Raw genomic sequence first — 17994 nt, 5'->3', positions numbered from 1 at the left:
GATTGATTTACAGTACATGATGGCTATTTCTTATCACTACAGTCTTATAGAGGCTCTTATAAAATGTACTTGGCACTCCACATGTGATTTTCTTTTATGCATCTTCACATACACTTCAAAACACAATTGCACGGTGGTAGAAACTGAGACCCAGCAGTAACTTAACATGTGTCTGGTTTTGAAGGCACCAACCCCTGTGCCAGAAGTAATGGAGGCTGCCAACAGCTGTGCTTTCACCTGGGCAGTGGTCGCCGGACCTGCTCCTGTGCCCATGGCCGCTTGGCAGAGGATGGCTTTGCCTGTGAGCGCTATGAAGGTTATCTGCTCTACTCTGAAAGGACCATCCTGAAAAGCATCCATCTTTCAGATGAAAACGACCTGAACTCACCTGTCCAGCCTTTTGAAAATCCTGCATTTTTCAAAAATATCGTAGCGTTGGCCTTTGACTTTAGTCAGAAGACAGGTGGAACCAACCGCATCTTTTTCAGTGATGTCCACTTTGGAAATATCCAGGTGATTAATGATGACTGGACAGGAAGGACTATTATCGCTGAAAGTAAGTGAACGTTCTACTCTGCACTGTTATAAATGAAGTGTAAAACAGCCTGCCAACTTCCTCACAAAGATACATTTGCACTCAGTCAAATAACCTTATTAAGCCAATTCCATCTGTGATGTAGTGTTATAGCTACATAGTAACCTGCTGTTTGAATATAGTTTGGCACAGCACAGTACAGGTATGAATTGTTTTCAGTGGGTTTATTTCACCTGAGTTTCAGTTACATGTTGTGTGTATGTTTTGGGGAAGATGTGCCTTAGTTTTACCAATTTCCTCTATTACTGTATTGATTATGTAATAGGCCGTTTAGTGTCACTAAACTGCTTCTATGTAGTTCAGAGCAGCTGAGCAGATCCAGTATACTGATCTCTTGTGCTGCCTATTCTACTCAAATATTATATGTGTTATTTTTACTGCAGTTCTAATTATATGACAGCATCTTCCAGCCTTTAAGATTCACCTTGCTTAAATAGCGATTGCCTTTTCCATTCCTTCATAATTTTTCATGGCTTCTTTGAAAAGAATGCCTATTATTAAATCACAAAAGTACAATGCCTGTGTTAGAGGGCATTATTGTCACACACTGCATGATGGGTCCAGTCCCTCTCCATTTCTTCACTAAAGCTCAGTCAGTCCTGTCTTGATAAGCATGACTGAGTTCAGATGAACAGCAAAAGCCTCTGTTCTGCTCGGCTTGCACCCTCTGCCATCCTGTGAAGTTTCCACTGGGAACAGAGCTCAGCACCTTCCCGCCCCCTCCTCACACTGGGAGACTGGCAGTGTTACTGATCCACTCCCACCCATCCCCCCAACCCGTCTCTCAAACCCTGCTGAGGGAGCTTTCAGCTTATTTATTTATCTTCTACAACCATCTTCTGAACCATCTGTCGGTATCTGTAAGTGTCCTTCACACCTTAGCACTTGTGAAATGTAAAATCAGAGTGGTGTAAACAATTGCAATTTATCATCCTTGTTTCCAATTATCTTATTTGGTGTTGAGTGAAAGCAGCATGTCCATACTACTCTTGATGGAATCGATACCTTGAGGCAGCATTTACCCTTGCACTGTATATAAAGGCAAGACTCTCTTCTCCTTTTCTCTGAAAGTTTCAGCCTGCATCTCGTCATTGAGGAAAGGTGAAGATGTTAATCATCCATATTTCCCTAATTAAACTCCTTGTCCCCCATTAATTACTCTCTCGCCCCGCCAACAATTTGCGAGAAACTCCAAGCTGCCAGACGGCTTTTATTGCAAACTATTAATTAGTGATTGGCTGACTCAGGTAGTGTCTTAAGTATTCTAGAGTATGGTTTATGGGTTTTTAGATAAGGGGATACAGCCAAATTGTGTTGCATAGACCACATGTTCACCATTTAGACAAAATATGGGCTGCATTGACAAATGAGCCTGTGTGTGCAAAATCAGGAGTCAGAAAGAGGGGGCTCACAATATATGCTAGAAAGTGGACACAGCTTTTATGACAATACGATGGCATTGTGACTGTGAATGTTGATAATTGGAAAGTTTTTTGTTTGTTTTTTGCTTTTTGTGGTGTGTACATCTTATGGCAGATAATCTTTTCTCTTTTATATAATAAATATACCTTCTGATGGATGAGTCACACATGAACATAGAACCGGTATGATAATCTTTCCAAAGCCTTAAGAAAGCATGTTAACACATTATGATACCCAAGCAGTTAGGGTCCAGTGACAGCCTGGGTGAACGCACCTGCTTGCAATTTAACTTCGATTTGTAGATCCATCTGGAAAAGAGGCCGTTGACGCCAACTTCCAATTCCCTTAGAACTGAGGAACCAATTACATATGGTTTTTTTTTTTACATAGGTTGGCTAAACGTGATGACAACAGAAAAGCAACATCTACAGTAGCAGCTTTTGTTTACATTCAACATGCTGGCCACTGAAGAGCAGATATCATAGCGTTGATCAAGTGGCTATAAAACTGGCAGAAGTCCGTAGACACCATTACTAGATAGCCATCGCTCTTGCAGAACTACGACAACCACATTTGTTGACATGTTTTCCTTTGCTCTGCATACATCACCTGGACCATTGCTCCTCTTTTTGTTATTTTCTACTGGTGCACAGTACAAAATAACAACCGCTGCTTTTTGCATTTTGTCGATACTTTTGTCACAGCTACCACATGTACTTTTTTTTTTTGGAAGGGCAAAAAAGTACTTTCATTTTTCCTCTCCCAGGAGGTAATGGAAAAGAAAACACAAAGCATAAGCTTCTGCAAATATACTACTGTTGTCCACGGGGAGTACCAGTAGTCATATTCATGTATGAGCACATGACAACTCAACAAACCATATTACTGTTATACACGTGTGGTTGTGTGTGTCTGTGTCTGTTATTCTAACATTGCTTTTTCTGATTGAAAGTAGCGTATTATGGAAAACAGGGGGGGGTCAGATTCAGTGGCTCATTTATGAAACCACTGCAAAACAAACCTAGAATGAATGATAAAGCACAGACCTGCCCAACTTTTCTTCCTGTGATGAGGCAGAAAAGTTCCCTGGGGGTTCTCTGGTCGCCACATTGTTGCACCAGCCTGGGAAGCTCTGGAGACTTTTTCATATTCTGTCTTAAGGAAATTGGTTCACGGTGAAAACATTCAGCCACTGAGTGACTGTTGCATCAACAAATATCTTTCTGTCCAGTGTAGTGAAGCGTGAAGTTATTTCCCTGTCAGTCACCAAGAAACTGTAATCCCAATTCCAACACAATTGGTGTCTGCCATCTGTTACAAGCAATGTCAGTACTTTTGCCCAAATCTTTACATGTGTTTCTGGAAACAGGTTATCAGCGAACTGCATGAACACCTGAGTTGGAGATGAGATTTTTCTACCCATGTTTTTCACTGAAACAACCACAGATGAGATGCACAAGGTTGCAGGCATAATTTGTGATGTGTAGACTAATTTGGCAGCTGTTTTTTTTGCCACATTAAGGTGTTGCCAAGCACGGCTTTATACATAAGGGTCCTTCAGGAAAGGTCTCTACACTTTCTCTGATCCATTCCTCTTTGCAGCGTACGAATCTAATTACACGGCAGCAACTTGAGCATTGCTTTTATGTGTTTATTCTCTTAGATGTGGGTTCAGTGGAGGGCCTCTCCTACCACCGAGCGCGGGACACTTTGTATTGGACCAGCTCTACTACTTCCACCATCACCAGGCAAACTGTGGACCAGACACGAGTCGCTGCCCTCAGCAGGCAGGCCGTGGTCACACTTTCCGAGGAGGACCATCCACACACCCTGGCCCTGGATGAATGTCAAAAGTCAGTCACACTCTCCCTCCACATTAATGCATCAGTCTATTAATGCAGAAATGTGTGTATGGATGTAGGGGCAGCCATAGACACTGTGACTCCCAATAATGGATTTATAGGGTATAGGTTTATAGGCCATCATTGCAAAATGTTATTTAATGGTCCAGGAAAATATATAACAACATAACATAATATTAGTATTAAGTATTTATGCCTTTTTCCCTCCTTGAGATGCAGCCATGTAAATGAAAGAAGCAATGTATTTCAAGAAGGCTTGATGATTTCAGTGCACTGCTCTCATATTTACCTCTCAAGATGTTAAATAAAATGCATCTATATACAAGGTCACTACGAGATTTCTAACCAGAGGCAAAAAGAAAAAGAAAACTCACATTACTGCTGTTTTAAAATCTGTACACTGGTCTTTTAGTTTCAGGACACATTTTACAGCCTGTCTATATGTCTATAAATCTATTTATTGACTATATTGTTGATATTCTGCCAGTCATGACTAGGTGCAGCTCTCAAATCCATTTGCTTTGTATACTGTAACAAATATACAGGCAGATGAAAACCTCCCACTGGATCTTTGTTCAGAAATGTCAACTGATGCTTTTACAGATTTTTTTTTCTTTTTAGCTCTTTAGTGTCATATAATTTGCTTTTAGATATAAAATGAAAACATTTAGGTTTAAATGGGAAGTTAATGGGAAAAATGGTTCTACATATTGTGATACTTAGTAGTTTTTGATTTTCAGCAGTTGTTTTGGTGTCTTCAGCTGGAATGTGAATGTATTACATTACATTGTAAGGAGCTATTCTCTGAGATACCTTGTGTTCTATTTTGCCATTTCTATACTTCAGTTTTAAGTTGACCTCCAGAACAAACAGTCATTCATGTGTTTGTGTTCATGTAAGTTATTTGTTTTACTACATCAGTTTTTCCTTTCTCATTTCATGCACATTGTGACTGTGAGCATTAAATGGAAGAGTCAGTATCTTGCTCTTGCTATTGGACTAACTAAATTAATTTCTTAACCTCAGTCTACATCGTTGGTTGCCAATTTGACACTATATCCATCCAGCTCAAGAAACACTGTCCGATAATTAGAATTCAAACTCACTGATTAATTAGCAGTTTGTGCCTGTGACTTCTGACCAGAATCCTTATTACCGCGCTAGAGTGGACTTCCATGACTTCATTACAGCAGGAAGTTCAACAGCAGGGAATTAAAAAAAGCAACAATTTGAAAACACATCCAGCTCTTTTCTTCTGTGATTTGTCTAGATATCTGGGGTTTTTAAACATGCACCATCCGTCTAGCAAAATCCATATAAAACAAGATATAAATAATTTATTTACCCCACTTCTGTTATCTGTTGTTCATTCTCTTCTAAGATCTCACAGACAAGAATATGAAAAAAGGGCATCGCTCTCACAAGCTGTCATGCTAATCTGTTTTATCAAATTGAAACTGAGCTACAATTCATCACTGATGAGCTCCCTCAGGTCATATAGAGGGTAAGCCGATGACAGGACATGGTAGTCCGGGGGGCAATGGAATGTTGTTGATAAATGACCTAATACTACTAAATGTAAAACTAATAATAGTAATAATTATGCACTTTATTTGTATTGCACCTTTTATATGAAAGTTGCCACTCAAAGTTTTACAGCAATGGAGTTACATGTGCTTAGTGTGCAAACGCGTAAAATTACATATTTAAAAAATGAGAAAAAAATATGAAAACAACAACAAAACAACTGGGAAAGAATAATCAATGAGAAATAGTTAGGATAGAATTAATAAAACAACTAAGAACCTTTTATTTAAGATATATGTTTTTCACCTGACTGTGCACTTGACGACACAGGACTCGCATCTTTCAGTTGCTAAAGAACATTTTCCCTGTGCATGAATTTTAACTGGTCTTATCTGCACTGGGTACAACTCAAAGTTTCCCCGAGTAACCTCTTTTTGTGGGGGTAATATACTCTACACACAGCACAATGTTTTTTCGTATAATTCAAAGTGCAAAGTTGCAGAACAAGTTAAAGGCTATGGCAAATCGATTGCTTTGGGTCATAATTGACAAAGGCTTTTCCCTCAATAAACTAGCAGTAGATAATGACAATATTCTTGGAGGTTAGTTAATCAGGGAGTTAGCAGTGTAACTTTGTCCTAAAACTAATTAAGCCTTTTTTTATTGTTATTATTAATAAATGGTTGACTATCTGACAAGTGTTTAAAGGTGTACAGAAAAGAAAATTGAATTTGAGCCCACTCTGGGTCATAAAATTAGTGTAATAACTCATCTATCAGACGATGTAGGCCAAACTTTGTGCAAAATTCTATTTTTGAGTAAATCCGTGATGAAAGTGTGTATTTTAGTGTAGTTTTTTTTTTTCGTATTGGATAATGCAGGCGCACGGATTATACGTCAGCCTGTACACGATTCACTAGCCACTGATATTGGATCCGTAATCCGTCATTCAAACGTCTGAGACACGCACACACACACGGAGCTCGGGCTCGCCCCAAACTTTGAATATCCCGCCTGCTCGATAACGACCAATCAAATTCATTTTCCTTACTCGGGTAAACTCGTGTTGCAGCTCGTGACAACTCGGCGCGACAAACGGGACAAACGGCCATTTCTGTACACCTTTAACTGATATTTTCATCACTTTGTTGATGTGGGACTTTACAACGAGTTCTAAGACAGCAGGCTTAAGATTTGTAACCTCAATATTTTAGTATTCCAATTTTCTCTGGTTATCAACCAGCGTTTCGGGCTGACTATTAGCATTTTAGGTTTGTCTTCATTGAACTTTTCATCCATTTCTTTATCACTAGAAGATACGCAGTAATTGAGTTTATGGCTTCTGCAGCATCTTTTGTTTCAGCAGAGATGTACAGTTGTGTGTCATCAGTCCAATTATAGAAACATATGGAATCATGCTGAGTAATGATGTCTGCATGCAGAAGCATGGACAGTGAGAATGTTGGACCAGGGCAGTTCCCATTAGCAACCCTATGCAGCTTATATATTTAAACAGCTTGAAAAGATTGTTCAACACAGTAAAACCTCTTTTCAAGCATCTTACTTACGACTGGAAGGCTGGGTATCCGCCTGGCCAGAGCATGACTGTCTAGTCTTCAGTATGGGGGATTTAGAGCAGCTGCTTCAAAGGCATCTGGAAAAATTCTATACATGACTGGAACCACTTTCATGCAATTAAAAACTTAGGTACATTGTCACTGTGAGGTGGAGGAGTTTACACTCAGTGGCAGTTGTGAAAAGCTTAGCTGAGGTAATCAAGATGAATTCTCCTGTGTTTACATCTTTTTATAGGTTTTTACAGGTTTGATGAGATCATTTGTTTCCATCAGCAGGACAATAATTCTGGCTCTAATTGAAGATATTTTGTTATTGAAGAACAAAAGCACGACTGCATGAGCCTCCTATTATTTAATGCAGCGAGGAAATATCATTGTATTTATAAGTGTTTGTTTTGCCTTTATAGGAGAAAGTACGCTGGTAGGCATATTAGTATAGAGGCTCTTATAAAAGGCTCCACATATTTAGTTGACATCTACACATTAAGCTGAAGCCACTTGCTGTTGCAACAAAAAGAGAAAGGAAAAAAAACAACAACAACATCACTTCCACTACTCACTATGATTAAATAATTGGCCACGTTTCTCTGTTACATTTTTTTAGCCTGATGTTTTGGACCAACTGGAATGAGCAGAGACCGAGCATCATGAGGTCCACCTTAGCGGGCAAGAACATGAGGATCATCATCAGTTCGGACATTCTGACACCAAACGGACTGACTATTGACCACAAAGCAGAGAAGCTCTACTTTTCAGATGGAACCCTTGGGAAGATTGAGAGATGTGACTATGATGGTTCCAGCAGATATGTGAGTATAAAAATAATGGCACTGTAAAGTAAATTACCTAATATTACTTATCAGTTTACTTTTCTCTCCTTATAGAAGGTATAAACCTTAATTTTAATCACAGTTCCCCATTTTTTAACCTTTTGAAATTCCCACAAGTCAAGGAATGTTTTCATGAAGGAGACCCAGTGACTCACTAGGTAGAATCTATTCTCCACTTCCGTGTGTGAGTGATGGAGATGTTTCATTACAAAACATCTGAGAATCAAGGCACATATTCAGGGACAGAATGTCAAATTGATCTGCCCTTTTCTCCTGAAATGAAACTGTTTTTCTGTCTCCCATTTAATCTGCCATCCCTATTGAGCTCCTGGAACATAATCCTCTATACAGCGAACAGGATATGAAACACCTCTTGATGTTCTCTCTGATATTTCATCTCTGGGGGTACAGATGGTTTCCTTAATCACAGAAGTCATTCCGTGGTAAAGTAAAGACGCTCAGTCAGGGGAGTTCTCATTTTGTCCCTGAAAAGTTGCATGCATAATGTATGACATCCCAACTGGATTTATATCCTCTGTATCCCCTGTGTGCCAAGGATTACAGTGCTAGATGGTCTTTTTTGCTATAGATTTCAGTTTTTGCTTGACATGACCTCCGCAGCTCATCACCTTGGCCCGTTTCAATTAGTTGCCCATATGTTTGCTGAGCCAGGTCACAAGGCTCAGAAAGTCTCCACCTTTGGGTCCCCACCTGCCCTTGCTGCAGTCAAGTCCTGCTAATGAAGGCTTTGCGGTGGGACTGCTCTGGGTGCAGATTCTCCATTCCAATTAAAATGTGTAAATTAAACAGAGGTAGCTGATTGTCAACTCGGGCACTTTCCCACACACTGGCTGCGGAAAACTTGAGACAATCCACGATATACGAGACATTTCCTCTGGAGATGGCAGCTTAAGGCTTCTTGTCACTTAAAAGTCTTGTGATTGTTTCATTTTTGTCTTGAGTCACACAAATGTAAACTTGGAAGGCAATGGAACGTCCTCGAGGGCTCCACTACTCCTCACTGCAGCAGTGCCATTACATGCTGCCAGTGTACATAGTGACAAAAAGGAATAAAAGCTATGGCATGATCCTCTCCCCCATGCCATTTTGAAAGTAGAGGCGCATGTCACTAATGAAGGCAGTGCTTCACAAAGGGCAGTGGAGTGCATGATAAGGGAAGATGTCAGAATAATGGCCAAGAAAAGATGCCCTTTTCACCATGAGGAGAGGAAATACAAATTGAGAGCTGTTGGCAGTTGAAGTGTGATATTTGAATATTGTTGAGTACTGAGAGAATGATAAGAATGAATGAAATATGTTCACATTTTCCCAAAACAAGAGTTCAGCTCAAAGATAATGTGTAGCTGGCTGTAAACCTAATGTGTCCCAAATCTAATTTCCTATCAATATGTTCAGTCCTTCCCCATCTGGTGTCCCCCTCTCTTTCTCTCTCTCTGTTTCTGTCTCTCACTTGCCTGATGGCCAGTTGTTCCCTCCCCAAGCTGGGCTCCTTTAATCAACACCTGTCCTATTAATCCCAGTATGGCACAGGGCTAATGTGATGCTGCTTACAAGCCTGTCCCACTAATGGCTTAGACTACAGAGCTGCTGGAGGCCCTGATCCCCCCCCCACAAGCCTAGAGAGTCCCACAAGGAGGCATCTGATGGATTCCTGCTTCTCTGCCAATGACACTGTCATTTACTCCCCCAACATCTGGGTTAAGCAGTCATGTAGGCGGCGGGTGTGTTGTGTTGATTGAGTCGAATCATTATTCTTCACATACATTTCTGGGGTTGCGCTCGGGTGAAATTCAGCTGAGACTCTTTCCAGCCAGATCTTGAAAAAGTGTCTGTGTTTGGCTTGTGAATGGAAGTGTAAATATTGAACAGTATGAAATATATGAATTCAGCTCGTGTTATAGCTGTATTGTGTTTGCCAGGAAATACAATAATTTGCATAACCTTCGATTCTGAAAAGCAAACTGGGAAGCGGTCCTAACATCATTGCTATGCTCTACAATTTTAGGTCATAGTTAAATCAGGACCTGGAAACTTCTATGGGCTGGCCATCTATGCAGATTTCATCTACTGGTCAGACTGGGCCCGCAGGTCCGTGCTGAGATCAAACAAATACACAGGCGGTGACACCAAGGTACTTCGAGCGGATATACCCCATCAGCCAATGGGGATAATAGCTGTGGCCAGGGACACAAACAACTGTGAGTATTTAAACACCTGGACATGAGTTTCATTTAATGACAAATGAATGCAGCGATGTGTCTGCAAATATTTATGTATTATGTGTTTGCAGATGCAGAGGTGTTCATGTGTGCCTATGGGCGTGATTTCATATATTTATTATGTGCATATTCATTATATCACTGTAGGTTAGGACAACAGACCAAAATAAACATGTAGCTGGATGCACCATCTACAGTAACAATACTAGAATGTCAGAGGGAGCTGTGCTTATATGTGTCACCACTACAGTTTGATAAATAACGAAGTAACATATTTAGACCAATTCTTTTTGAGATCAATGCCAGTATCAGTATATACGTTTTTTGTTTTTGTTTTTGTTTTTTTAATATGATCTTTTTTTTAAATCAGCTTTAAGATACATGACAGAAATAATCAACCAACAGCTGGGAATTATACTACCCTGTTGGTATGTTTGTATGTCATCTGGGTTCTGGTGCCTAATGGTAAAATATTTCATATGTGGTCCGATTTTTATGTAAAAACCGTGGGGATGATAAATGAACTTGTTCGTACTAAGAATGTCTTGAAACTTGGGTTTCAGAGGTAATTAATATAAAAAGTAGCCTATGTTGTAGAGGGAGTTTCTTAAGTGCCATATAAAGTTTCATTTCCAAGTAGGACAAAGGGAAGTGGGCGTTTGCGTGTCCCACTGGTTGGACTTAGATGTGCCACACTGTTTCTCATTTATCTCACCGGAGGAAATAATCACATCCAATGATCTGCATGGGCACAGCTGCAAGAAAAACAGTGAATCTACAGCATAAAGTGTACTGACCAGCAATTGGTCTTTACATTGTTAACCTATTTTTGTGATTCCTTTGTGATGAGTATCCTGACTATATATAATCATGTAAATGGTTTACTAGAGCTGCAGAGCAGGAACAGTTCCTTCTACTGTGAATACTGACGACTGGAGGGCAGGTAATAACAGAAGGTCTCCGCTGGATATCAATGTCTCTGAACACTTATAATTGAAAGCACGTCTGGCGCTGCTAAGATTGTGTTTTATTTCATTAGATTCCTATGTCTGGGCCGGATTAGCACACACAATTCCTTTCACAGGTTATTTTGGTCATGCGGTGTGGCGCAATGCACGAATCCCACATAGTTACGCAAAGTGTTTTCACAGAGCACCCCAGGATGAGAAAGACGAAATATCCAGCACAGTAATTCATTTAGTAGCTGTCAGTGAGCATATCTGCCTGTGGTCAGCATTAGTGCAGGCCTTGAGCAGCAGGACCGGCCCTTTATTCACATGTTGACCACTGATGAGCCTTTAAATTAGGAATGAATTTAAGTGCAAGTACTCAACACTAATAATTAATCATATATCCTTGGAGAAGATGGAATTTCTAGTTGTTGAACAGTGCTTTCTTCACCGTTTTAGCTACTGGAATAACCACCAATGCCATAGTGCATTACTTCAAAACATTTCCATCTCAACTATGATAAATTTTACAGGAGAAAAATCAACTGTCTGCCCACTTAACAGCAAAGGTATCTGGCCTTCAAATGCAAAATCGCTGTCTAGATTCATCAGTCGTTTCCTATGATATGCAAAGAAGCAAAAGTCTGCACCTTGTCTCTTGGGATTTTAAAAACTTATTTGAAATATCACTCTCTGGTCTTATTACTGATGCAAGATACAAAATGCAATTTTAAGTTCAATTTAACTGAAATATCAGTCATTTGAATATGACTAACTAATATATAAGGGTAGCTGAAGCTAAAGTCAGTTACCATGGTTTCTCAGAAGATAACTCCAGGAATGTGCTAGAAATTTCAGACAGATGATTTCTCAAAAAGAGACAGTGTCCTTGGAGACCGCTACAGACCGCTTAATCATTTCTCTTTGATTGTTATTTAAGGTGAGCTGTCCCCATGCCGACACATGAACGGAGGCTGCGGTGACCTTTGTCTGCTCACCCCGGACGGGAGGGTCAATTGCACTTGCCGTGGACAACGTGTGCTGTTAGACAACAACAGATGCGTGTGTAAGTCATGAGAAGCTTCAGATTTAATTAAACTAAGATCACAACTTGTAACCAATAGAACACTCCCCGATACTAGGTATTGATTTTAAGGGCACTTTGCATGGATTTTGAGAGAAGTCTGTCCACATTTATATGCAAAGAATAACCTGGGTTGTGCACACACTCGGGGTAAGATATAATCGGTGCTGTTTGCACAAACCTTTTGACATCTTTGAATTGATCCCCTTGTACATAAACACACACAAACAGAAAAGCATGACCAGCTGCCGTCTCTTCCTCTTTGTCTAAGCAGTGAATTTGTAATGATTCCAGGAGTCATAGTCAATACTGTTCAGGAAAATAAAGCTTTAATGTTGTGCTACTTTAAGTTTAGGCAGACAGCAGAAAACACAGTTGAGAGGAGTAGGATGTTTGTCACAATTACTTGCCTGAAGTCACACGGAGAAAGCATTCCTAATTTGACACATTGCTGGTTGAATCTGAAATGCAGTGTGGGGATAGAACATAAGGTGGGAGGAGCTGTTCAAACGAGGGAAGTTTGGCCAGAGTAAACATGGCAAGTGACTCAGAAGAGCTGGATGGTAGCCTGGATGTCGTTGTAGAGGACAGCAGGCTTTCAGCTGCACCTCAGTTCAACTCATTACTAGAAGAGGAAGAGGGGATGGGGTTCTCAAAGTCTGGTTTTTATTCATACGCAATGACTACAATAACAAGTGCAATAGTGACATTTGTCATTCAGTTCTAAGCACAGCAATTTAAAAAAAAAAGAGCTACCAAAAGAAAGTCAGAACACAACAAGCACTCCACTGTTCGAGTTCCCTTTAGTTAAAGTAGAAGGCTAATGGGGTTATTGAATGCTTTCTTGGCATTTACAAATGCTGACCCAAAGGTGAATTTGCAGAATAAATGTGGTGGAGTGTGCATTAAAGCTTTGCAGAGCTTTGAGATTTTGACAGTCATGGTTCATCACCCTCATTGTCTTCTCCTGCAGCAGAAAATTCCTCCTGCAACATCCACGCTGAATTTGAGTGTGGGAACGGAGAGTGCATAAACTACCAGCTGACCTGTGACGGAATAGCACACTGCAAAGATAAATCAGATGAGAAGATGCAATACTGTGGTAAGAGACACTTCACAGCTCCATCTGAAGTCTATGCAAATAAGAATGAAAAAAAAATATGTACCTGCGGATTGCTCTTATTAATGTTTCCTGTAATGAAAAGTGACAGATATTTACTAAGCCCTAACCTATACAATTCAATTTGTTCAGACAACAGAAGCTGCCGGAAGGGTTTCAGGCCCTGTTACAACCAGCGGTGTGTGGCCAACAGTCGGTTCTGCGACGGGATCGATGACTGTGGGGATAACTCAGACGAAGCTTTCTGTAGCAGTGAGTCACAGCCGTTTGATCTCCCGCTCAATCCGTCCTGCCTCTGAGGGCAGGATCCAGCCACACTAATGCTTGTATTAATACTGCACACTAGGCCACATGCTGCGCTAAGCCTTCACTGTCTAATGAGCCCCAAGATCATACAGAGTGCATAAATTCAAAGGAGCTGCCATCCTCCAGCCTGAAAGGCGGCTTCTGAGAGAACAATACTCCGTGTCCGTTCAATACAGTGATTTTGTTTTGACCTGTTGTGCTTTTCCATGCTGTCATAGATGATAGTGGGAGCACACTAAGGCGTGTAGACTATTTCCAAGTTGACTGACCCCACAAGGACACAGTGCTATTGTCATAATTAACGTGGTAGCTTTTAACTCTGCATTCTGGGATTTCAGAAAGTAGTTTATTTCACTACGGTGCATCATATTGAGCCTCGCATTGCATTTTCTGTATTACCATCAAGACATTTAATGACAGTAATATCTTATATCCTGATAATAAAATGCAGAGAGGTGAAACTACCAGAACCATTGCAGAGTTGTTGGTAAATGAACAGCACCAAAAAGCCCCTCTAGCATATTAACTGTGAATTGCTCTTGCACAGCACTAAGAGGGTCATGACAGTCAGACAATTTTTATAGCACAGAGAGTCCAATTGCGCCGATACTGCAACTCATCACAAACCCTCCTCTGTCTGGCAGCTTGCAACCGGGAGCTAATTTTCACCACCCTCACAAAGGGGGTTCTAAGTATTGTTGTGAGCTGTACCTGTGACTGTGTCTGAGAGCTGTTTCTGTTATCTTTTTGAAATGCTAATTCTCTCCTCCAGATGTCACGTGCGGCTCATCAGAGTTATCGTGCAAGGATGGGAGCTGTGTACCCAGCTCAGCCTGGTGTAACCAGGTCATTGACTGTGCCGATGCTTCAGATGAAAAGAACTGCAGTACGTCCTTTATGCCTTTTCTTTACATTGCAGTTAAAAAGAGAATGTAAACACACCACTGTACCTCAAGCAGATCAGTTGGATCCACTAACTTAGATCTGTGATTGTCACTCGGATCATATTGAATGCTGCCACCCCTCACCTCCATCCCCACCATTGCTGCCATTGTGACAAGACAATTATTGTGGTGCTGTGTTTTGTATTCAGACCACACAGACTGCTCTCACTTTTACAAGCTGGGGGTGAAAGAAAAAGATTTCATCAGCTGCAACTCCACCTCGCTGTGCATCCACCCCTCGTGGATCTGTGATGGTGCAAATGACTGCGGCGACTATGCTGATGAGACCAACTGTCAGGGTGAGTAGTACCCCAACACACATTCACATAGAGAGACACACACAGATACACACTTTGTCTGTGCATTCAGAGGCAGATCAAGGAAGCCAACTTCAATTAGAAAAGACTTAAGACAGATCTCATTTTCAGAGATGATTATTACAGTGGAATAAGAGATTCTGCCAGCTTAGAATAAGATAATGACCTCAATCATTGCTAATGCCTGGAGGAGTGACTTGGTTTTGTTGTTCATCGCAGTTTCCCATGGACAGAAGTGTGAGGAGGGACATTTTGCTTGTCCAAGTGGGAACTGCATCTCTAGTGTGTGGCTGTGTGACGGCCAAAAAGACTGCGAGGACGGAGCAGATGAATTCCAGTGTGGTAAGCCAACAAATCTTACCTCTCATGGAAGAGACGCTACATAATAAACTGAAATGATATTTTGTTTTCGAACTGGCAGATTTACATGAGGTATTTGCTTCCCCTAAACAACACTGTCGGTGCTTGGAAGGATATTTATTTTCCATTAACAAGAACCTATTTGTTGTAATGTTTTTGTCATTTAAATAGATCCATCCCCACAATAAATATTGTGTACAGTACATAAAGAGGAGCCAGAAAGTCAAGATGATTGTTCATCATTCCATGAGGCAATTTTCTCCTCACCTTATTTTGCTCCCTTCTTATTGTGAGATTTCTCAAGTGGGTGTTGCTCTGTGTTTGAAGGTCTAATCCCGACCCTGAATTCTGACTGAGGCTGTTGAGAACCGAAGTTTTTTCCCCTTTTCTCTCTTTGAATTATGATGTACAGCACTTCTAGTGTAACAATTAATTAATGAGCCGTCACTGAGACGGTTATACTGAAGATGGAAGTGGTGGATTCAGTGGAAAGCTGTGACATATGAAAGGATTACACATTACAATGCCACTCCTCAACTACCCTCACCAGAGGCAGCAAGAGCATTCTTACGTCTGCTTTGATCCACACTAATGTATGCAGAACCTACCATGACAAAGTCAAGATCTCTCCAATTAAATAGGAGGACCATAATTAAGTCATTGTATGGATTCATATAATTTGCCCTCAAAACTAACAGCTCTCACACATAACCCATTCGTGTCTCATTGCTTTCGGCATCAAAGCAGAATTGACTGGATGCATTAATGAACGTGGTCAGAGTAACTGTAAAGCTTCATTACTGTCACACACATGCACAAGGTAATTAAATCTGATGAAGTGGTCCACACACACTGTCAAAACACTTGCTGCCTTTTATTTAAGTTGTCAGCCAATCATATTGTATAACCCACATCCTATGAGGTCTAGCCACGTTAAAAGGTGAGAAGTCATGAAGCAGTAATAGTGTTGTACTGCATTTCACTGTGTGAGGTAAAAGCTAAGCATCATTGCCCCTCTGGCCTTTCTCTCTGGTGTGACATAAGGGATGGCAGTGTCAGTCAGGATGGATTGAGATTAAATTGAGTAAAGATTTTTGAGGTGCCCGGAGGATGAATTCTCATGGCTTTTGTTTATTTGACTTTACCTGAGGCCTCAAAGGCAGGTCAGACTTTTTTAGTTTATTGTATCCAGTGAAATATCTCAGAATCTAGGATGACATTTATGGTTTTGTGTGAAATGTTGAATGTTTTTCCAACACTTTTTTTAAACCAAATGCCTGCAGAAAATACATCAGCCTGAGTTGTACTTTGTGTTGTTAGTATGCTAACAGGAATGCCCGCCGACAGTGGGGGAACAAACTGGTCAATTGTCCTTTTTTTTTTCTCAAAATAGGCCTATGTGTGGGAAAAATACGCAATATTGGAGTTACACAAAAAGCTTTTTTTTCTTCTTCCTAATTGTCCTTGAAATAGTGCTCAAGAACATCCTCAGTCCACACAAAAATGGGGAGGGGGTTATCTTGTCCCGGGCCCAGGCAAGACTGTCGGTTGGCCTGCTTAAGCTGAATTGAGATGGTCAATTCAACATCACACCTCAATAACATCCGCATGTTAATAGTATGCCGTAACACTGCTACACCTAAGTAGAGCCTCGCAGAGCTGCTTGTGTGGCTGAGGACTGTGATTCATTTTGCCTTCAAACCATATATAGACCTCAGCGGTGTGGGACAAATTACTGTACAGTAGGAAACAATTTCAACACCACCAATAAAATGACCTTACATCTCTTTTGCCTGTGAGGGTGTTTGACTAAGAAGTTACAATCTGAGTCCCTGTATAATTAACAAGCACCTTTGTTTACATTTGAGTTAAACAGAAAAAAGGAGCAACCAGCCTTTCATATTTAATGCTCCTCCAGTTATCAGATTTATTTTATAAATTGTCCATGAATGTTGTTTGAGAGATGCATAACGCATGAACACCATTTCCATTCTTTTATCTAAAAATGCTATTTGTGCCTGTGTGAAATGATAAGATCCAATGCTTCAAATGTGCTTATATCAGAACTGATATGAATTATGCTCCAGTTCTTTCAGATGTTCTGAATGTTTTTTTTTCAGCACAAATAGACAATATTCCCATTCCTCTCTGTTAATTATCATATAAAAAGCTCCAGCCACTGATAATCAGACTGCAAAAGGCATTGTGGTTTGAGAAAAAAAATGACATTACATTTCAGACATTTCAAATTCCACAAATGATTAGACGAAATAGTCATTTGTCACTTCACTATGCATCCGATTTTTTTTTAAGTATGTAAAACACTATTGAAAATTGGACATCAAAGGTTTTCTTTGATACATTTAATGTGCTTCAGTTTGTTATACACTTGAAACAGCTGTTCACATTTGAAATGTCACGTACAGGAAAATCAGGGTTTCCAGATTTAGACTATGTTGATCTCATCATTATCATCCATCACTGTATTGCATGTAAAGCTGGTGTGATGTGCAGCGTCTGACAGTACTGTACGTAAAGCAACGCAGCTAGAGAGAGTCCCCCTCCCTAAACCCCCCTCGGAGCATATATTCCCCCCTTCCTTCTTTCAGCCTCTCATCAAAGCTCTGGCAGACTTTGTCAGGCCTGACATCTGAAAGGAAGAGAACACAAACCTATTCTCCAGGGACAGTCGGTGGCTCAGTGGCACAAACTCACTAATTCAAATATATTCACATTTTACACAATGGCTATTACACCCTGATCAGCAGTGTTGATATCCAACTGTTTCCAATCGCCCCTACAAACCCGAGTTTCTTTTGAAATAAAATGGGAGAAATTGATATAAATAAGCAATACTGAA

General features: G+C 40.4%; 1 protein-coding gene across 2 annotated transcripts in view; it reads left to right on the top strand.

Annotated features, from left to right (window-relative positions):
- Positions 1–17994, top strand: part of lrp1bb (low density lipoprotein receptor-related protein 1Bb) — a 288370-nt gene that overhangs the window by 213740 nt on the left and 56636 nt on the right. For both annotated transcript variants that reach the window (XM_085766198.1, XM_085766197.1), the window contains exons 41-50: positions 185–556; positions 3681–3870; positions 7588–7792; positions 9840–10032; positions 11944–12069; positions 13061–13189; positions 13340–13459; positions 14286–14399; positions 14607–14756; positions 14994–15116. In XM_085766198.1, coding sequence (XP_085622324.1) covers positions 185–556; positions 3681–3870; positions 7588–7792; positions 9840–10032; positions 11944–12069; positions 13061–13189; positions 13340–13459; positions 14286–14399; positions 14607–14756; positions 14994–15116 — 1722 coding nt within the window. The remainder of the gene's footprint in view (positions 1–184; positions 557–3680; positions 3871–7587; positions 7793–9839; positions 10033–11943; positions 12070–13060; positions 13190–13339; positions 13460–14285; positions 14400–14606; positions 14757–14993; positions 15117–17994) is intronic.

Source organism: Trachurus japonicus, chromosome 21, assembly GCF_045865225.1.
Source record: "Trachurus japonicus isolate A0001 chromosome 21, Traja_1.0".
NCBI lineage: Eukaryota > Metazoa > Chordata > Actinopteri > Carangiformes > Carangidae > Trachurus > Trachurus japonicus.
Note: the sequence above shows the minus strand (reverse complement) of the source record. Positions and strands in the feature narration are given on the sequence as shown.